Source organism: Aquila chrysaetos, chromosome 12 (genome assembly GCF_900496995.4).
Source record: "Aquila chrysaetos chrysaetos chromosome 12, bAquChr1.4, whole genome shotgun sequence".
Classification (NCBI taxonomy): Eukaryota; Metazoa; Chordata; class Aves; order Accipitriformes; family Accipitridae; genus Aquila; species Aquila chrysaetos.
Genome location: NC_044015.1, coordinates 43,406,389 through 43,427,531, shown reverse-complemented (window position 1 = coordinate 43,427,531; position 21,143 = coordinate 43,406,389). Strand labels below are relative to the sequence as shown.

Sequence of the window (21,143 nt, the reverse complement as noted above, 5' to 3'; positions counted from 1 at the left end):
TGTAAAAGGAAAATCTTTTGGGGGACGGCCACCCGCATATAAACCATTTACCAGAGTTCAAATTGATTTCACGGAATTACCTAAAGTTGGACATTATAAATATTTATTAGTAATAGTAGATCATTTAACACAATATGTAGAAGCATTCCCTACCTCAAGAGCAACTGCTAATCAGGTCACAAAAACGTTATTGGAACACATTATACCTCGATATGGAAATATCGAAGTAATAGATTCAGACAGAGGACCGCATTTTGTGTCAAAAATTGTACAAGATTTAATAAATATCCTGGGAATTAAGTGGGAACATCATACTCCATGGCATCCCCAGAGTTCAGGGAGAGTAGAACGGATGAATGGAGAATTAAAAAATACATTAACAAAATTAATTATTGAAACTAAATTATCATGGGTAAAGTGTTTACCCATGGCTTTATTAATATTACGAACAAGACCTAGGGCAGACCTAGGAATTTCAGCCTTTGAAATGATGTATGGAATGCCTTATAGAATAGAAGAACCACAAGATCATGTGTTAATACGAGACAATATGATAAATGAATATATATCTCAATTGTCTAAACATAGGAACATGCTATGGAAGAAAGGTCTTTTAGTTCAACGACCGCCATTAGATCTAAAAATACACAATATTGAACCAGGAGAATGGGTAATGGTGAAAGCTTGGAAAAAAGAAAACTTAAAACCTAAATGGGAAGGACCTTACCTTGTTCTGCTTGCTACAGAAACAGCTGTCAGAACTGCTGAACGAGGATGGACCCATGCCAGTCGAATTAAAGGACCAGTGACTCCACCAAATTGGAAAATAGTTAGCACACCGGGTGACACGAAGCTAACTTTACGGAGATAAGCGATGACAGAGACTCTAATAGAATATATTTCAGTGTTACCTTTTAGTGTGAAGTGTATAATATTCTTTTCAATAGCTATAGGAATTTCATTGTTGGTGTATTATTTGTGGAAACATACTAAGTGTGGTTGTAGAAATTGTTGATTACTTATACAACTTAATATAGAATATAGAAAGAATACAGAAAAAGACAATACATATATACATAATATACGATTGAGATACAACAATCAACAGTGTGAATGTTACCCATTTATATGTTTTAGGTATAAGGTATACCAGGATAAATAGTAGACACACTGTAAATGTGGATACCCTCCGATAGGAGTTTACACACAGTGTTGGAAAATCCAAAGAACTCTTACTGAGTGGAAATTAAAACAATTAGAATCTAAACAAGAAATTATTCGAGAATCCCATGAGTGGTGAAAAATTTTTACCAAAGAAATAAACCCTCAATATTATTGTTACCACTTCACTGAACCAGTCCCCTTTGTAGCTGAAATCTTGGCTATAAAGTACAGAAGGGAAGTATTAACCGTGTCTTGCTTTGCCCCATTAGTTAAAGCTGCAAAGTGGGAAGCCTATATAAACAGGCAGAAAGCCCAAAGCAGCTGTTCTCCTGAAGAATTCCCTTGCTGCCGAGAAGATGGTACACCTCGTGGCTCGAAGCAACCGAGTCGACGAGCGAGGCAGAGGAGGAACAAACTGTGGAGAAAAGAACCAAAACAATGGGATGCAAAAACAGCAATGGCCGAACTTCCCCAGGGCTAGTAAAAAATATATTTGGATTGGCAAAATTGACAGACACCTTTTTTTTGGTATACCGTTAGCTTTGTTATTGATAATAACCCAAGCAAATGGAAATCCTCATGAACCTATGGCTTGGAAATTATATAATTTACCAGAGACAAAATTAATTCAAACTCAGATTGGTCCAGGGAAGTGGAATTTCTCCGTGCATCTATATTCCCTGATACCTATAGAACCGAACTCCCCTATTTTTACCCCAGATCTAGCAAAGCTTCAGGCCCAATGCAAGGCATTTTATATATGTCCAGCAAGTAACCCTGGCAGAAGTTATTGTAATTATCCAGGTCATTTTTACTGTGGCTATTGGGGTTGTGAAACTATTGCTTCAAATTGGAAAACGCGAGGAGATAAATATATAGATGTAGCTTGGGGACCCCCGGGCTGCACCCCCCCCCCAGCATGATTTTGATGGACACCCTACAAGACCCTGTGGCAGCGTGTCCTGTAACAGAATTGAAATCATTATAAAAGAACCCCAAGATGATACATGGTTAGTTGGCCGTATCTGGGGAATTAGATATTGGGAATCAGGAGCAGATAGGGGAAGTTACTTTAGAATAGTTAAAGAAAGGCTTCCTCATGATCCTTTGTTAATAGGACCAAATCTGGTCCTGAATCCACCCGCTTCCTCTAAAGAAAAAGTTACTCCCGTAATTGTCGTAACCCCTTCTCCAAACTCCCTTTCAAAAACAACTAATGACACTGTGATTGAATTCTCCTTGTCCAGGGACATAGAGTTGTCAGAATCCAAAGACCCCTTATGGAATCTAATGCAAGCCTCTTATCGTGCCCTTAATGAAAGCAAACCAAATTTAACTGAGGAATGCTGGTTATGTTATAATGTTCGACCACCATATTTTGAGGCAATTGGAAAACCAGGTAAGATTCAATGGTCTAGTGGTTCAAACCCACGAGAATGTCCATGGGATGACCAGAGGAATCATACGCAAGGAATTACTATTCAATTAGTAACAGGTCAAGGAAAATGTATAGGTACAGTGCCCAAAAAGTATCAGCCTTTGTGCAACCGAACAATTACTAACACCAATATAAAGAAACACAAAAGTCAAAATGACAAATGGGCTATCCCGACACCAGGAGCTAAATGGGTGTGTTCAGACATCGGAATAACGCCTTGCCTATCCCTGAACGTGTTTAATCAATCTCAGTTTTGTATACAGGTGATTATTATTCCTCGTCTAATCTATCACACCTCTGAGGAGGTGCTACGCCACTTTGAAAGAGACCTGAACAGACAAAAACGAGAGCCAATTACAGTGGTAACCCTAGCTACACTGCTAATAGCAGGCGGAGTTGGAGCAGGTACAGGCATAGCCTCCCTAGTAAAAGGTCAGGAATTACAAAGTTTACAGACGGCTGTAGATGAGGATTTAGCAAAAATAGAACGATCTATCCAAAACTTAGCCACTTCAGTAAAATCTTTATCAGAAGTAGTGCTGCAAAATAGAAGAGGATTAGACCTATTGTTCTTAAAAGAAGGAGGGTTATGTGTAGCTCTCAACGAAGAGTGTTGTTCTTTTGCTGACCATACAGGAATAGTCCAGGATACCATGTCTGAACTCTGGAAAAGGTTAGATCAACGTAAAAAAGATTGTGAAGCAAGCAGGTCATGGTACGAAAATTGGTTTAATGCTTCCCCTTGGTTAACCACCTTACTTTCTACTTTAGCAGGTCCTATAATAATGTTAATGTTAGGACTAACCTTTGGACCATATATTATTAAATATCTGTTAAAAACAATTCAAGATCGCTTTGATACAACTAAACTGCTATTATTAAAAACTAATTATATTTCAGTTGAAACTATAAGTGATGAAGAAAGCGAAAACTGTGTAAGATGAGATAAAAATAGTCAAAATTCTATAAAATGTAATGTTTGATAAACAAATGATAAATAGAAGAAGGGGGGAATTGTTAAAGGTCATATTTGTTTCTCAAACAACCATATAACTCACAAAAAAGGTGCTTACATAAGCTATCGCTTGAAGTGCTTTGCTTAACAGGAAACAAAGACTAAAGCTGACAGGAAACAGAAACTAAAACTGACAGGAAACAGAGACTAAAAGCTGAGCATACGTCATGACTGGTTGCCGAAGACTTTTGCAAAACAGCTCTGAAAACTACAACACAGCAAAATGAAGACCAAACAAAAGAAAGGTCATCCGAAGGTAACTGAGGAAGACTTCAATCTTCAGCCTCAACGACCATCAAGAGGCAGAAATCGACCCCCTCACAACAACTGAAGCATGCGCAGAGTATCTCCACTATTTCATGAACACGGAAGTAAAGATGTATAAAAAGGGACTAGTTAAACTGCTTAGTGCGGCAGTTGGTGGAGCGGAGACTCCCCTGTCGCCCAGCGCTGTTTGTGTTCATATCCTGCTTACTATAATTAATAAAATTCCAATTAGCTATATTGATTGATTGATGTAATTTATAACAGATGAGAAGTGATGCTTAATGTTTGCATTGTTGAGGCTGGCTGGGGCAGGAGATAGTCCCTGATAAGAAGCAGCAGTCGACCCCCAAAACCAGCCAAGACCGGCCTTGTGACTTTTTGGAACTAATTTTAATATGAAGCGGGGATAGATCATGCCTATGTATAGACGTATTGCGAAACTCCATGTATATGTAACACCTGACTGTATAAATTTGAAGTGAACTGCCGAGTCAGGCGCGCACGACTTTGGTGGGACTACCCCCCCCGTGCTGCCCAGCGCTGAATAAACATACCTACTTTACAGTCTCACTGATTGTGGAGTCTGTTTCCGCACGTCATATTGCCTTTGCATGCACTGCTTCCTGTCAGTCCACAACTTCCACAAAACCCTGTCCTGAGCTGGGAAAAACTGAGGAAACTCCACTGTTCCCGGCAATCGCCGGGGACTCTCATGTGAGCGACGCACGGACACCCCAAGTCACTCCTGCGGGCTAGAGGAGGCGGGCACACCCGGAACTACAGCTCCCAGCGTGCCACAGAGCGCAACACGGCCGACCCGACCCCTGCCCCGGCAGAAAACTACATCTCCCAGCACGTCACGGGCACAACACGGCCGCCCCGAAGCCGGCCGTCCGAACACCGCGCCTCCCGGCGTGCTCGGCGGAGCCCGGTTCCGACAGATTTGCCCCCACAGGTATTCCGTCCCTCGCCGCCTCCCGCCCAGCTGGAAGCGCCCGCGGAGGCCGCAGTGCGACCACCGGTCCCGCCGGAGGGGCCCAGGGCTGCCCCGCCACCGGCTCCGCTTCAATGCCGGCACGGCACGGCCCCTGCCGCGCCGCCCCACGCCCCCGGCACAGCCCCGAAGCGTCCCTTAACCCGCTCCCCCCCGACCGCCCGCGGGGCCTCCCACCCCGCGCAGCGCTCAGACCTGACCCAGGGCTCCCGCCGCACCACTCCCACCCAACGGCGAGCAGCTCCCCTCGATGCCGCTGCCCCCCCGCCCCCGCGCGTCTCTTCCCTCCACCACGGCTACCGTGTGCCGGCCGCCCCCGCGGAGCCGGCTCCCCACTGCACCGGGGCACCCCCCGCCCCCAGCGCGGCTTGCCCCAGCGCGCCTCCCCAGCTCCCCCCGCTGTTTGCGTCGCCTAGTCCGGGACGTTCGCTGTTGCGGGGACCCCCCGCCCGCGCCTACAGCCTCGGCGGTTGCAGCCGCAGTGCCCGTCCCAGCTGGCGGTTGATGCTCAGCGGCGGCTCCGCCGTCCCACACCAGCTCGGGCGCGACCGCCCCGGCCAGAGCAGCCCCCCGCCTCGCAGCGGCAGCCCGTGGGACACAGAGAGGCCGTCGCCATCAGCCGCACCGGCCACACCTGAGGCTTGTGGCACCTTCCTGCCCAACCCCCGGCCTACAGCTCCGGCCCATGGGGAACGCGGGGCCGTGGCCACCAGCCCCCAAAGAGACAACCAGGTCTGCTGGGGCAGCAGAGGCACATCCCAGATCCTGACAGCAGCTTGCTGAAAGCTAAAGGAAGAGCTCAGGGGTGCACAAAGAGGGAAGAGTATTAAGGGGACAAGAGAACAGATGCAGAGCTCTTGGGGTGCAATAAAAGGAAAACCAAGACAAGATCAGGGGATGACAAGGGCAGACAGAAGACTCTGGGTGCACAAGGCAAAGGGAGAGCCCTGCTATGCAAGGAAAGAGAAACAGCTGACCTTGAAGCACACCAAAAAGCACTGGGAAAACTCTGGCACGGGAGATAGCTAAACAGAAAACTTTGTGGCACACTGCAAGACAAACACAGGGCCCAGGGGCACACAGAAAGGCATATGGAGGAGTCTGGAACAACTCAAAATGTGAACTGATGGATTCAGCGGGCGAACAGAGGGCTCTGGGGCACATCAAGCTACAAATGAAGGGCAAGGGAAATCCCCTGCAGCCCTGTGAAGAGCACTGGGGTTCTCCAGGAAGTCTGAAAGACCTTGGGACCAGCCCCCACCACCTCAGACACCATGGGTACCCCCTTCCCCTGGGCACTGTCCTCAGGCACGTTTTACTAAGGAAATACATATTATAACTATACATAAAAATATATTTGTTGTTATAAATTAGATATTGCACTGTTGTGTATTACCCATTTTATAGATATGTGCATAATAAATTTTATATATATACACACACATATATATAAAATAGAAATATGTAAGAACTCTTGGCCAAAGTTGGTTAGAAGGAAGTGAGGAAAGATAAATTCCTGCAAGCGGGAATACATGGCTGCAGTCACTCAATGAAGTTGTACTAAAAAAAAAATCAACGAAGAAGGATATTCAACTTTTTGTTGATTTCCTGTTAGTCACTTTCTAAACAAAAAATGATCAACAGTGTCAATACCACAGTAATTTGCTGTTACTGTGTTACAAAAAAGCTCTGGCTGCCCAGTTCTGGAAAGGAAGCAGTCCTGGACTGCCTACGTTATGTTGGATTAAGCATAATGACTGAGAGCTAGCACCCTTCTTGAGTAGGGAACAAGAGGATTTATGGATGCACGTTCAACAGTGCAAATAGAGCCTGCCTATGCAAGACAAGTGAACCATCTGTTTTAAAGACTGCTTTTTGTTAGGCAAGATCTTTAGTATCAGATGCAAGAGCTATAATACCAGATATATCTTACAGAAAATACTAAATTTTATACAACTTTTTTGTCTCTAAAATAATGAAAGGGATATAGTTCATTATCAAAAAGAATTGTGTTCCTCATAGACAGTAAATGCTTTTATTTCAGGTATGTTTGGGGGAAAAAAAACGTGAAAGATATGGTCTTTCAGTAGTGAGTATTATTTAGACTAAGAATTAAGAATTTAAAAACATGTGAAAAGCAGTGTTTCCTAATACTATGGAAAAAAACAGAATCATCTTGCAGTCATAAAAATTAGAGTAACAGCATATGTTACACATTACTGTTGCTCATCATTTTGTCTGGGTGCAGGACAACTGGCTTCGTACTTTTTCTTCAAGCCTTTCAAATATATACGCAAACTGTCTGGATCCAGTCGAGAATTTCTGGCAGTCTGAACCAATCTCATTGCTAAATGGTATACAGCTCTCTGTTTCATCATCTCAGGAGTGCTTTGCTGCCTGTGCTGTTCTTAAAAACATACACATGCATTAAAATACAAAATTGATTATGTTCTATTATTAAAATACTAATATTTGCTATTTTCCAGCCTGTTTCTGATCTCCTGATTCTTGGTTTATACACCAACATTACATGCAAAACTCCTTAACCCTAAGGACTGCTTTGTGTTGTCACCTAACAGGGACCTTCAGCATAATCTTTTATAACTGGTTCCAGAAATACAAATTTTAATGAAATCTCTTTTCATAAAACCATAGGCAGTGCTCATCCTATATCCTTTCAGAAACTGAAAATATATTTCCATTTTATAAAAACTGTGAATTATAGTATTATAATTTTCTACTACATACCAAAATTTGTTTTGCAATATGATTTGTGATTTCCTTTGCATCCAAAATTACCGATGATGGTAGGGAAGAAACTTCTGCAGCTTTTAATCCTAAACATATAAAACATAAATCAGGATTTTTGATATAATTTTTTTTCCTACCTTCCACACTATGTCTGCCAGAATTAACTTAGCCTCTTTTTTTAAAGGGTGAAGTTTTCATTTTTATTAAAATAATTTTGATATACATTTTCTCTTTGTGTCTCTTTTTCATTTTTTTTTTTAAATAAACAATATGGTTTTGAGAGTTACAAAATAAAATGTCTACTTTGTTGTAATGCTACCTCTAAGATACACTTCCACCTGAAGTTACTGCTGGTAATACTGTAACTTGGCAGGATGAGACACATTAGGGGTTAAAGGAAAAAAATGGCACAGTGGTGTTAACAGCTTGTTTAGTTTTTTAATTTGGCGGGCCAGAAAATACTGAGGTGCTAAATGCGCTCTCCATTAAATCCAGACATCCAGTGAATATGGATGTCAAGTTCCAACTGCTACTCTGTTGCCAGTAGCCAAACTGCCAGATACTCAGGGTAAGAAAGAGATGTAAAATATTTTCTTCTGCCCTAACATGATTTTTTCCTTTGCCTGTGGCCCTGGCTGTTCTGAGAAAATTCTGTGCTTCATCAGGTGCTTTAATACTGTAGGGTTAAAAACAAAAAAGGGTCAAGAAGAGCTCTTGCACTCTTTCTTAGAATGTAACTTTGCTCAAGTAAGGTAAAGCCAAGACACCAACACTGAGTTATTAAAGGTCTCCTGTTCTCTGAGAATACTCTCTAAACATACGATTTTTCTGAGTTAGTGGTGGCATAGCATCCGAAATTGAGCTTGTGCTGCCAAAGGTAAAGAAGCTTATTCTGAAATTCTGATAAAGAAATGTTTTAAGTCCAATTAATTGAAGCTTGACTGGAATAATTTGTAGTCTTCAGTTACCACTAGCTTGCACAAGTCAAGTGTAGCTAATTTCCTATTGATTAAATGTCACCTAAATCAAGGATCCAACTTCAGAATCTAGTATTTGGAAATGTGGATTTCTGTAGCTCTTTTAAAACATCTAGCTATGCCTTACTGTCACTCACTGATTTATTGACCCATAATCCATCCACCGGTACAGTCTTCAGTATGATTTATTCTAAAATTAACCCACTTTCCTGAGAACACTGATGCTTTAGTGGAACCTCTCAAAATAGCCTTAGGCTGAGATACAGTAAAATTCCTGTCCTTTTTCAAAGAAACTTGATTCCTTTTTGCTAATCAAAAAGGGCCAAGCTGCTATTTAACTGATATGTCATTACTTATGGCAGACACATAAGAGAGTTTTACATAACACAAACCTCAGCATTCACAGCTTTTAAGTCTCTCCAGAATTTTCACTCGCTTCCATCAGCAGAGATTAAATCAGCTCAAGTGCTTCATGCTCAGAATGGCTCATCTCATTCAAACAGAGGTGAATCAAGTAGGTACCAACATTACTAAAATGTTTTTTTCACTATGAAATTTCATGTAAGTTCTTCATACTACCCCAAACTACTATCTCACTACATGGTTACTTAAAACACAAGTATTTGGAATATATTACAGATCTGCAGTTGTTACTCTACGAGACAAATAAACTCAGCAGATATCTGTCAGCAGAAAAATAGTTAGATGCCTAATAACTGAAATAGTATCCTATATAATCTGTACCAAGTTAAAGTCATTTTGGAATCCATTACCGTAGTTCTTTTCCTCTGTATATCCTTTAGAGAGTGTGTAAGTGTAAGCAATTTTCTCCTTATTTCCAGCACTGCTTCTCATATGTTGCACTTCAAAATGGTAATTTTCCACATTGGGATACAAAGCATCTATATGACACAGTTCCAGGAAATGTGTAGCAAACAATGTAAACGCCTAAATAAGGAAACAAGAAAGAAAATTTATTTTGGAAATGATCCTGGAATAAATGACAATAAAGAAGAAAAAATAAATGATGTCACAGATGTCCAGGTTATCCTTCAAAACATTGAAAAGCTGTCTTTAAATTACTAAAGCAAATTAAAATCTTTAAGCATTGAGTTCTACCACTGGCAAGGGTATCTTTCCCAACTGGGGGTTCTCTCCCACTCCTTTCTCAATAGAAGGAAAAGAATATCAGGAGTAACAGGCAATCCATGATGCCTGCAAAATTTGACTAGGGCTAATTTGAATGATTGTCAAATAGTTGCCTTACTCGCAAGGAATGTTTTGCCAAAAGTACAAGCTATAGAAAATATCTGAGCTTTTAAAACCAAACCACAAAAGTACTCTGAGTAAATTCTGACGAGAAACTGAACACCTACAGGCTTATTTCAAAAAGCTGACAACAGCCTGAGGTTTGTGATGTAACTGGTAATAGAGGTGAAACTTCCAGCCCCTCTAAAACCACCTTCCACTTTTCTAAACAATCTCTAACTTCTGTGACCAATTCATAAGTTGTGTAGAACTACCACCGTACTTTGGAAGGGTAACAGCCAGGTAAACAGGTTCACCTTTAACATTCAAGCATACAAAGCTGTACAGAAATAGGTGATCAGTGCACTGGTTTTGGCTGGGCTAGAGTTAATTTTCTCACAGTAGCCTGTATGGTGCTATGTTTTGGATTTGTGACCAAAACAGTGTTGGTAACATGCCCATGTTTTAGCTATTGCTAAGCAGTGTTTGCACAGCATCAAGGCCTTTCCTGCTTCTCACCCAGCCCCACCAGCAAGTAGGCTGGGGGTGCATAAGAAGCTGGGAAGGGACACAGCCAGGACAGCTGACCCCAACTGACCATACTCCAGACCATATGACGCAGCAATAAAAGCTGCGGAGAGGAAGGAGAAAGGAGGGACGTTCAGAGTTACGGTGTTTGTCTTCCAAGTAACCATCACGTGTGATGAAGCCCTGCTTTCCTGGAGATGGCTGAACACCTGCCTGCCAACGGCAAGTGGTGAATGAATTCCTTGTTTTGCTTTGCTTGCGTGCGCAGCTTTGCTTTACTGTCTTTATCTAAGCCCACAAGTTTTTGCAGTTTTACTCTTCCAATTCTCTTCCCCCATCTCACTGTGGAGGAGTGAGTGAGCAGCTGGGTGGCGTTCTGCTGCCTACTGGGGTTAAATCCAACAACCAGTGAACAGAAGCGCAGTTTACGTCAGCATTTTTTCTCTATCACTGTAATTCTTACTATTCACCAGTTATGAAAAATACCATATTTAGGCAAGAAATCTCTACAGAAATGAAGTTAAATTATGAGAAAATACTGTATTTACTTTCAGTAGGACAAAATAATTATAAGGTTTAAATTTGTTTTCAAAACAGAATTACCTTTAAATTCAACAGATATTCACAGGCAGCATAACAAATGCCAATACCTTCTTCAGCACTGGTACCTCTGCCGAGTTCATCAATTATGATGAGTGATTTTTCATTAGCATTTTGTATGATGTATGTTATCTAGGAAAATATTTAATGTGTTATCTTTCCCATAAATGCATTTTTTAACAAACCTAATAGGAATACTGCTGCTAATAGGACTACTTTGTGTTATTCAGATGAAACTTAATGCAGAAATTTAAAAAAGTCTTGTCAAATCCACAAATTTTACCTTTTCACAGCTTTCAAATAGCTGTCAATTCTAATCAGACAAAGACTCATACTACAGCACTCTTTCTCTTTTCCATTGAACATATCACTTTCCCTCAAAATCCTATCAGTTTGGGAGAGGAAACTGAGAGGGCTCAGGCTCCTACAAATAATCACTTCAGGTCTAAGAAATAACAAAATGTTGAAACTACTATCCAATAGAGCACTGATTTTTACTCATACTGGGATATATTTTTATTTAAGATATGCTTGGTTTTCTGTGGTTTATCATCAAGTTAACAGATGAAAGCTGAATTTTTGACTACTTTTCAAAGTACACTCTTTCTGTGAAAATATACTAGTACAATTTCTATTAGCTTAACAGTAAAAATGGGCCTTGGACCCTGGATTAGCTATGTTTAATACCTCTTTCATTTCCTTCATGAATGTTGATGCATTTGTTTCTATATCATCATCCATACCTACTCTGGTAAAAATCTGCTTTGCAATTCGAAAAGAACAATACTCTGCTGGGACGTAGGAACCTACAAAACAAGTAAAATACGAGTTTTCTCATATCAGTGTGACAAATGCCCATTTTCCTGAATATGTCAGTGGGGAAACAAAAATAACAGTTTTACACTTGGTCTTTATGCACTGCAGAGAATGCATCTTATTCTATAAAGTTTCCTAAGATTGTGTTCTACCATTACTTTATAAGAAAAAATTATTATATAGCTACCATAATTAAAGAAGCTTATCAGTAAAACCTTAAGAAATCATATGCCTGAAGCTGTGTGTCATCTAAAGGGATGCAAAAGTGAGAATAAACACTAGGATCAATTTACATTTCTTAGCCATTGAGTTACTAATCCCAAGGAATCTTAGTTTCCCAAAACCAAGATTATATTGCCTTTATCAGACTTTGAGGCTTATTAGTTTTATTGAAGAGAAAAGAACAGGAAACCTGCCAAAAGACTTTACAGTCCTCTTTACTCATATTAAAATTCAAGTTTTTGAGAGCAATTCCTGAAGAACTGGCAGTTGTTGGGGACTGGACCCACAAACACACGGTGGATAAGTTTTCTTCTTCAGTGCCAAGTAGTTTCATTCTAGTAGAGTTAGGGCCAGCCTGCTAAGGTCTTTCTCCTGTGCTACCAGCCTTACCTTTATCTTTAAGGTAAAAATCATGAGGAATTCCCAAGTACAGGGATGAGTCTCAGTTACACTTTACAAATATTTGTTTTGCTTTTACAATTTAGTGATAGAACCTTGCAGTATTTATTACTACTTTTATTTGAAGTAGTTGATTATTTATCTGTTAGTTCTACTTGGCTGCAAGCATGTTTCTCTACATAACTGAGGTATGCTCAAGTTCATCTGTTCCTTTTGGGTGACAAATACATATGTGGCCCGATGGGCATACTTCAAGAATACTCACTATCAATCTAGCAAAAAGTGCTAGATTGGGTTAAGGTGCTCCAAAGAATTAAAGCATACAACTGCGCTTTTCTTGAAGACAGACTGGGGAGGCTTCCAGATACACAGACGGGGCCCCAAAAGTTTCCAATGGCAGACCCAAAACCTTGCAGTGGCCTCTGTCAGCAACACAAGAGCTAGTAGGAGCGAACAGACTAAAAACTACCTGTTACTATTTAGACAAAATCTTATTCTAGAAGCCAAATCATTCAACTTCATAAATATTTTTAACTAGAAAACAATAAATGTGCTGCAGAAGGTTCCTAAGACAGTACATTCTTACTCACCAATCTGTGCCATAATTTGACAGAGAGCAATCTGTTTTAGGTATGTTGATTTTCCACTCATATTTGGTCCTGTAATAATGACAAAATTGTTACCCTCTGTCAGATATGTGTTGTTAGATACAGGTTTTTCCATAGCTATCTTTTCAAGAATGGGATGCCAACCCTGCTTGATCGCTAAAGTATCCGTAAATTCTGGACGAACTAAATGAGAAAAAAGATATAAAACATTGCAGAGTTAGTGTGGAAACCTTTATGTTATTAAACTACTGCATTCTGAAATAAAGTAATTCTTGCAGAGCAGAAGTCAAACTTTGTGATCCTGATTCCCTAATTTCTACTTTCCTGTAGTGAACAAGCCTAACATGCAGCAGTTGGGAAGAATTACCAGCCACCTTCAGGTATAGATTCTGATTGTCATGCAAGTCTTCGTGATTTATTACTACAAAAAGAATCCCATAACTAACACTTAATTTCTAAATTAGCATTCTCTGTTTGTGTTCCGTAGTAAGTAGGGTTGGACTCCAGTAATAAAGAAAAATACAAAGAGCAAAACTTAAGCAGTAATTAAAGTAGAAAATCTGGAAGCCAGTTTCACAGCTAATATATTTTTAATAATTTATTTTTGTACTGCTATGAGCATATAAAGTACAGGGGTCATTCACTCTGTTACTACTACATATGTGCCTTATTATGTAAGCACAGGAAACAAGGAAGTAGCATTCCTTCTATTTTTGTTATATTTTATCATATTGATTATTTGGGTGTATACTATGCTTACATAGATCCATTTGATACTGGGACTATCTGTATGTATTTCTGTCAGAATACAGTTCTTTTCTGAACCTATTCCTTATGCCTCCTCTTTGTCTACCTCAATAGCAGTACCCCAGGCTAACAAAGCAGCATTGTTAAACTTGGTGGTCTGTTTAAATGGAGCAGCCTTCAAGAAAGAAGTGTCAACACAGTTTTTCAGTTTTAAACATTGAGGAACTCTAACTACCTGGTGTAGGTTTTAGTCATTTGATTATTTAGATGAGAGAATCAAATGGCAAAGGGGACTGAAAGCTACAAATGACAGTCCATTTCTTTTGGTAGATACCCATTCACTCCTGCCTGTGCAAAACTGCAGGTGTAGATTTATGGGAGAAGCTAAGTGGCTTTGGTCTTATTATCACTGCTAAAGAAAACTTGTGCTCTGATTCATTTGGCGGGAAAAGGTTGTGATGCCTCAAGCATATCACTTACTGTTCAGTTACATATCAATTAATGTGCTATGACTGGAATCATCAGCACATGAAGATTCACAGTCCATACTGCAAAGTAAACTGATGCTGCTCATGATCTGGAAATTACATAGCAGCATCAGTAATGATGAGCTAATACATCTTCTGAGATGGCTTCCAGACCTGATTTAGTATCTACACTGTATTGTACTATAGATAAGTATCTCAGGTCAGCATTAATTGAAGACAATGTGCTCATTTGTACAATGCAGAATGGGGCTAGGGAAGCAGGATGAACCATATGCAGGTAAGCACGTGATCCTGGATGCCTTAGAAGACTCTACTTCCAAAAATGTCTGAAAGTGCTACAGAAATTGAAGCAGATAAACAAAGGTAGCCACATATTTTGTTTCATGGTATATACTTAATGTTGATCTGCTTATATTATCTTGTGCCCTTTCAGAACAGAAGTGTAGATTCAGAATGTTCACAGTCTTTGTGCTTTTGAATAGAACATGCTGAAACTGGCTATCTTGAAAAGACTGGCTGTGAAGGCTTACAGCAGCTAAATGGCAGAATGTAATTTCAATGAATGGAAACAGAAAGAACATCAGCACAAAACTGGCAAGGATAGACCAGAGACACTCACCTAAAGCCTACTGAGACCCAGAAAAATAAATGATGTGGGCTTAGCAATTGGAGAACCAGACAAACAGCCTGGATATTCTCCAACAGGAGGGTGATTATATGGCCCATAATGGAATCAAAGAAGAAACCTACCATAATCAGAAAGAGTGCAGGCATGGGCAAATGAAAGCAGCATATCCAGCATTGAGACAATGTCAGACAGCTTGTATAGGCAATGAATGTGTTCATAGATCTCATTCAGTAGTTTACACACTATTCTGAAATAAGACACTGATTTAGTTGCTGCACGGTACATACTGTCACTTTATACAACTTACAGAAATAAAGCAAGTTAATAAAGTTCATACTGCATACATTAGGATAGGAGGTTACTCATAAAATGCAATCATCTCTGCCAGAAGCAAGCAAATGTATAAATTTCTTGGAAGCAATTTAAGATCTTATACCATCATCTCAGATCAAATTCTGCTATCAGACACAAGACACATAGCTCAAATACCAACAGCTCATAAGAAAGCTTCACAAAGAAAATGAACTAAAAATATAGCTATGCAATCAAGTATGTTTTATTAACACATCCAAAGTGACTCGAACTCCCTTAGGCCTTCATGTTAATAAAAACCCCACATGGTTTCTAGAAAGAATTTCCATAAAATGGACATGCAACATTACACTTAGTAAGTCTTCTGAAATAGACAGCAGAGCAACATGACATGCAGCAACAACAAAATACAGAAATATACAGTTCTACTGTAAATGCAAGGAACTTATTAGAAATAATGATTCTGCATTACAAAACTAACGCATTCATTGTGTCATTTTGTGTAGATAATTCACCCATAAAAATTCAGTAAATATGACGGCCACCCTTATTAATAAATGCCTATATATTTTTAATGACATTTAATACAATACACACTTTGTGGGTTTTTTTTCTGTCGCAGGAAGTACACTTGATCAGTTTCACTTTGGATTATATCTGTAAGTAGCCATAACTTAACAGAAAGATAGCTTTAAGAAAACACGTAATTAGCTGTTAATTGGACAAAACAAATGTAGTTAGCAAATATTAAATAGTTTTAAATGGTCTTACAAGTAGGTCATGTGATATATTTCTCTCAAGGACTCCTGACATCTTTCATTCATTTTTATTAAATCTGCTGAAGTGAAGCTATATGTGTTTTTCATTTTAGTGATCTACAGGGAATTCAAACCAACAATAAGAACTTGCCATATTATCAGAAACAAAAAATAGTTTCTAAAAAGAAAACTGGGAACAATACGGGGGGAAAAAAGCAGAAAAACAGTGCCTGGTTTCGTTTTTCCCATATAGATTTCTATGAAAAATCCATATAAGAGAATGGAGTTATCAGCAAGATACATGACTTTATATTTACACACAATGTAATTGTATGTAATTGCACATTGCTGACTACATTAAGTATAACTAGAAATAGGGCAGTTATAAAAACATACCAATTATACCTTCATTTACTTCTAGATATCTTCACTGAAATTATTTTAATTGTTGCTTAAATTACTGTATAATGTGTACTTTATTAATGTACTAAACATTTCATATACATTAAGTATACAAACATATTATGAAAAAACATATCCAGTACAGATACCTTTGTAAATTCTGAAGGAAGTTGGCCATTGGGTAATGTTGAACAATCAACATTCATCTGGATAAAAAATCCACGAGCAGAGCTGAAACTTGTTTTCAATGGTAGGTTGTACTTTTCTGCAAGTTGTGTTATCATACCTACATACCACAAATAAAGATTCGACCCAAATTACATACATGCACGTGCATGCACACAGATACATGTTTGTGTTGGTACAAAGACGCATACTGTTAATGTGATTTATAGGTGTTGAATGTCTCAGGTAAGTAACACGACAAGAGGCCTTAGAAGTGGGTCTTCAGGGAGTTATTTAAGTAACGTATTAATGTAACAAATCTGGCTGCATAAAGCTATTGGGGAAAAAATCAGGTAAGTTCATGTGTTCTTTCAAGACAGTTCATGCATTTGACCAACTCCCAGGTGGGCCTAATTATGGAAAGGAAAGTTTGCTCAAGCACTTAGTGTCAGTGTCTAATCAGGAGACAGAATATGAACTGTAGACTAGGGACTCTCAGTTTTTAAACAGTTCATGATTCTAAGCAATCTTCTTTCCTCAGACTGAGGGTAATGCTTTACATTTGTAATCGCCCCCCTTAAATCCACCTTGTTCCTAGCTGAGAAGATACCACATGGAGGAAACTGTTAGATGATAGAAGAATATATATGGTTAAATCATGCGAATTCTGAATACTACAAAGAGGGTAATAGTGTAGTACTCCTGTGAGAAGAAAGGATGGAGCTACTTAGCAGCGTTTCCCTGCCGCTCATTGCTCTAAGCTTGTCCACTCCCATGTTCTAACCATTCACAACATAGACTAGCAACTTAGGACGTTCTGGATATTGAATCACAGAATGGTTTGGGTTGGAAGGGACCTTTAAAGATCATCTAGTCCAACCCCCCCTTTCACAGGCAGGGACATCTTTCACCAGATCTGGTTGCTCTAAGCCACATCCAGCCTGACCTTGAACACTTCCAATGATGGGGCATCCTCAACTTCTCTGGGCAACCTGTTCCAGCATCTCATCACCCTCATCATAAAAAATTTCTTCCTTAGGTTGAACCTAAATCTACCGTCTTCCACTTTAAAACCATTGTCCCTTGTCCTGTCAATACAGGCTCTGGTAAAAAAGTCTTTCTCCCTCCTTCTTACAAGACCCCTTTACATATTGAAGGTCTCCCTGGAGCCTTCTCTTCTCCAGGCTTAACAACCCCAACTCTCACAGCCTTTCTTCATAGGAGAGGTGTTCCAGCCCTCTGACCATTTTTGTGGCCCTCCTCTGGACCCACCCTACAGGTCCATATCCTTGTGCTGGAGACCCCAGAGCTGGATGCAGTACTCCAGGTAGGGTCTCACCAGAGCAGAATAGAGGGGGAGAATCACTTCCCTCGACCTGCTGGCCATGCTTCTTTTTAGGTAGGCCAGGATACAATTGGCTTTCTGGGCTGCAAGCACACATTGCCAGCTCATGTCCAATTTTTTGTCCACCAGTACCCCCAAGACCTTCTTTGCAATCTATTCATCCCCCAGCCTACATTGATACTGGGGATTGTGCTGACCCTAGGTGCGGGGCCTTGCAACTTGGCCTTGTTGGACTTGCAAGAGGTTCACACAGGCGCACTCCTCAAGCCTATTATGGTCCCTCTGGATGGCATCCCCTTCCTCTAGCAAATCAGCTGCGCCACTCAGCTTGGTCTTGTCTGCAAATTTGCTGAGGGTGCACTCAATCCCACTGTCTATGTCATTGATGAAGATATTAAATAGTATTGGTCCTAGTACAGACCCTTGAGGGACACCACTTGTTACTGGTTTCCACTTGGACATTGAGCCATTGACGGTAACTCTTTGCATGCAGCCATCCAGCCAATTCCTTATGCATCTCATATCCATCTCTCATTCCTTTGTCAAACCCATCTCCCTCCAATTTAGCAACAAGGATGTTGTGGAGGACCGTATCAAAGAGCTTACAGAAGTCCAGGTAGATTACATCAGTATTTCGGTCTTGGAGTCATTTAGAGTTTAATCCAGTAGAGAGGCAAAGAGAAGAATCCCTTCTGCAAGTATGTGGGCTACAGTGAAAACAGGCAAGGGGAACACATCTGTGCACACATTCTGGAATCCTAGCAGCTACCAATTTTGGAAGGTTTAGGAAATAAAAAAAAATAGCATCTGTTCTTTTCACTGTGTACTGTGTGGAATGTAAAACTAGAAGGAAACAGGAAGCTCACAATATATGACAGATGCTAAAGTTTCTGATGTTCTTTTAAGTTTCCAATTACATTGTAAACTAAGAAGATGGTCCTTTAGCTAGAAATCAACATTTTATACTAAGAAAAAGGAGATCCATTCCAGAAGATAATCTTTTTTCTTCTATTTTGACTTCATGATAAACAGGAAGGTTACTAAAGCACAGTAACAGACATTATGTTAAATTCCTTTTGTTCGTATTTTCCAACTCTTAGTAGCTTGGCTAAAAAGTAGTCCATGGATAGATCAAGACTGCTTAAAATATAAAGAACAAAGAAGTCAAGAGAAGCTAAAACAAAGATTTACATGTTTTATGCAGAATGTTTTAGTTGGATTAATTCTGTTACGTTACTTTAACTGTTTTGTACTTCTAGAGGATAAGGAGCAACAGAGTTTTAAATAGAGGAATCACAACATAATTGTTCAACTTCATTAAAATAAAACTGAGTTTTTATCTACAAAATGAGAATCTCAATATCTATCTCAAAAGTTACTTCAGTTACTTATCAATGACAATCAGTTTATACTAACACTAAATACTTTTTACAAACGAGTTTATAATACATATGATTACATGGCTTCTATATGCCAGGTGCAACATACTTTGAACTCCAAATAAATAAAAATCTTGGTTTAGAAATACCTGCTATGTCATCAACAATTTCTGTGTATGTTCTACGAGCTATGTCAAGGAATTCATTGATGTTAGGCTTAACAGCATAACATTTCTGGGTCCTCATACTCAGACATCCTTTTGTGTACCTTGTATCATCATTAATTACAGTTGTAATCTTTCCAAGTATAATTTGGAATCTGCAATATTAGTTGTATTGCTAATTAGCTACATAATACTTTATGATTTTTATTTGCAATATCATCCCAAAATTACAAATAAGAGTATTACACATAATTGAAACAGTTCTCTACTGTTAAAACCAAACACTAAATTTCATGTCTATTTTCACCTCAGAATGAAGTATGACTATACCCAAGTCTGACCAAAGATATCATTCAAATCTTTGGGAGACAGAAATTATATCTCAAATACACAGGCAACAGTTGGTTTTCGCACTATTATGGGGACTCTAGGAAACCACTACTTCAGCCTTTTCAGAATTATTTCTAATGGAGTGCAGTTCATCAGCAATTGCAGTATCATAGCTAACTTTCTGTTTTAATTTTTTCCCTGTTGTCCTGGTTTCAGCTGGGATAGAGTTAATTTTCTTTCTAGTAGCTGGTATAGTGTTACCTTTTGGATTCAGTGTGAGAAGAATGTTGATAACACACTGATGTTTTCAGTTGTTGCTAAGAGATGTTTAGGCTAAGTCAAGGATTTTTCAGCTTCTCCTGCCCAGCCAGCAAGAAGGCTGGAGGGGCACAAGAAGTTGGGAGGGGACACAGCCAGGGCAGCTGACCCAAACTGGCCAAAGGGATATTCCATACCATGTGATATCATGCCTAGTATATAAACTGGGGGGAGTTGGCCAGGGGGGATTGCTGCTTAGGAACTAACTGGGCATCAGTCAGTGAGTGGTGAGCAACTGCATTGTGCATCACTTGTTCTGTATATTCCAATTCCTTTTATTATTATTGTCATTTTATTATTGTTATTATTATCATTGTTAGTTTCTTCCTTTCTGTTCTTCCTAAACTGTTCTTATCTTAACCCACGAGTTTTACTTGTTTTTTCTGATTCTCTCCCCCATCCCACTGAGGGGGGAGTGAGTGAGTGGCTGCGTGGTGCTTAGTTACCAGCTGGGGTTAAACCACAACACCTGTATTTGTTTGTTAGTTGAAAATCAGAATTTTTGACAATTAAAATCAGCTTTTAGGCAAAAGAATTGAGCTACACCTGTAATTACAAATAAGCAAAGATGCAACATCTTTAATGATACATTCTTAAGATGAGAGTTTCTAACACACTAGCTAAAATATTATGATACACACCTTGTATCTTCAAGGGAATTGCAATAAGCCTTTAGCAGCGGTGTGTTACAGCTTTTTAAAGCAGCCTGTTGAAGATTAAAATATGGACATGAACAGTTACTTCTGTTTTGTAGCCCTTTTAAAGGACTGAAAGTTCTTAGAGTCACTGAGTCTTATTAGCAGTTGCATAAGCAGCTTACAGAATCTGAGCAGGAGTTTCAGTTAAATGTTTGTTATAAAATCAATTACTCAGGTAATGGTAGGAATCCAGTTCTTAAAGAGTATTAGACTCAAATGCGTATTTTCAATTGGCTTAAGAATTAACAGACTAAGTTGGTGCTATTGCGTTCTGCAAGATATAAAGTAAAATTTTTTTTTTTTACTCAATGATCCTTATTGGTCCCTTCCAACTTGAGATATTCTATGAAATTTAACAAACTGCACTGTATAAAAATAAGGA

The 21,143-nt window shown here is 39.4% G+C and overlaps 1 protein-coding gene across 3 annotated transcripts in view; it reads right to left on the bottom strand.

The window, feature by feature from the left end:
- Positions 1-21,143, bottom strand: part of MSH4 (mutS homolog 4) — an 85,268-nt gene that overhangs the window by 42,075 nt on the left and 22,050 nt on the right. For 2 of the 3 annotated variants that reach the window (XM_030031753.2, XM_030031754.2), the window contains exons 10-20: positions 20,705-20,769; positions 19,401-19,570; positions 16,512-16,648; positions 15,974-16,077; positions 15,013-15,137; positions 13,010-13,210; positions 11,670-11,788; positions 10,986-11,114; positions 9,380-9,554; positions 7,627-7,715; positions 6,896-7,280 (exon numbers count right to left, since the gene is read on the bottom strand). In XM_030031753.2, coding sequence (XP_029887613.1) covers positions 7,095-7,280; positions 7,627-7,715; positions 9,380-9,554; positions 10,986-11,114; positions 11,670-11,788; positions 13,010-13,210; positions 15,013-15,137; positions 15,974-16,077; positions 16,512-16,648; positions 19,401-19,570; positions 20,705-20,769 — 1,500 coding nt within the window. In that variant the 3' untranslated portion in view covers positions 6,896-7,094. Of the gene's footprint in view, positions 7,281-7,626; positions 7,716-9,379; positions 9,555-10,985; positions 11,115-11,669; positions 11,789-13,009; positions 13,211-15,012; positions 15,138-15,973; positions 16,078-16,511; positions 16,649-19,400; positions 19,571-20,704; positions 20,770-21,143 lie in introns of those variants that run through there. The other variant, XM_030031755.2, reaches the window with a different exon arrangement.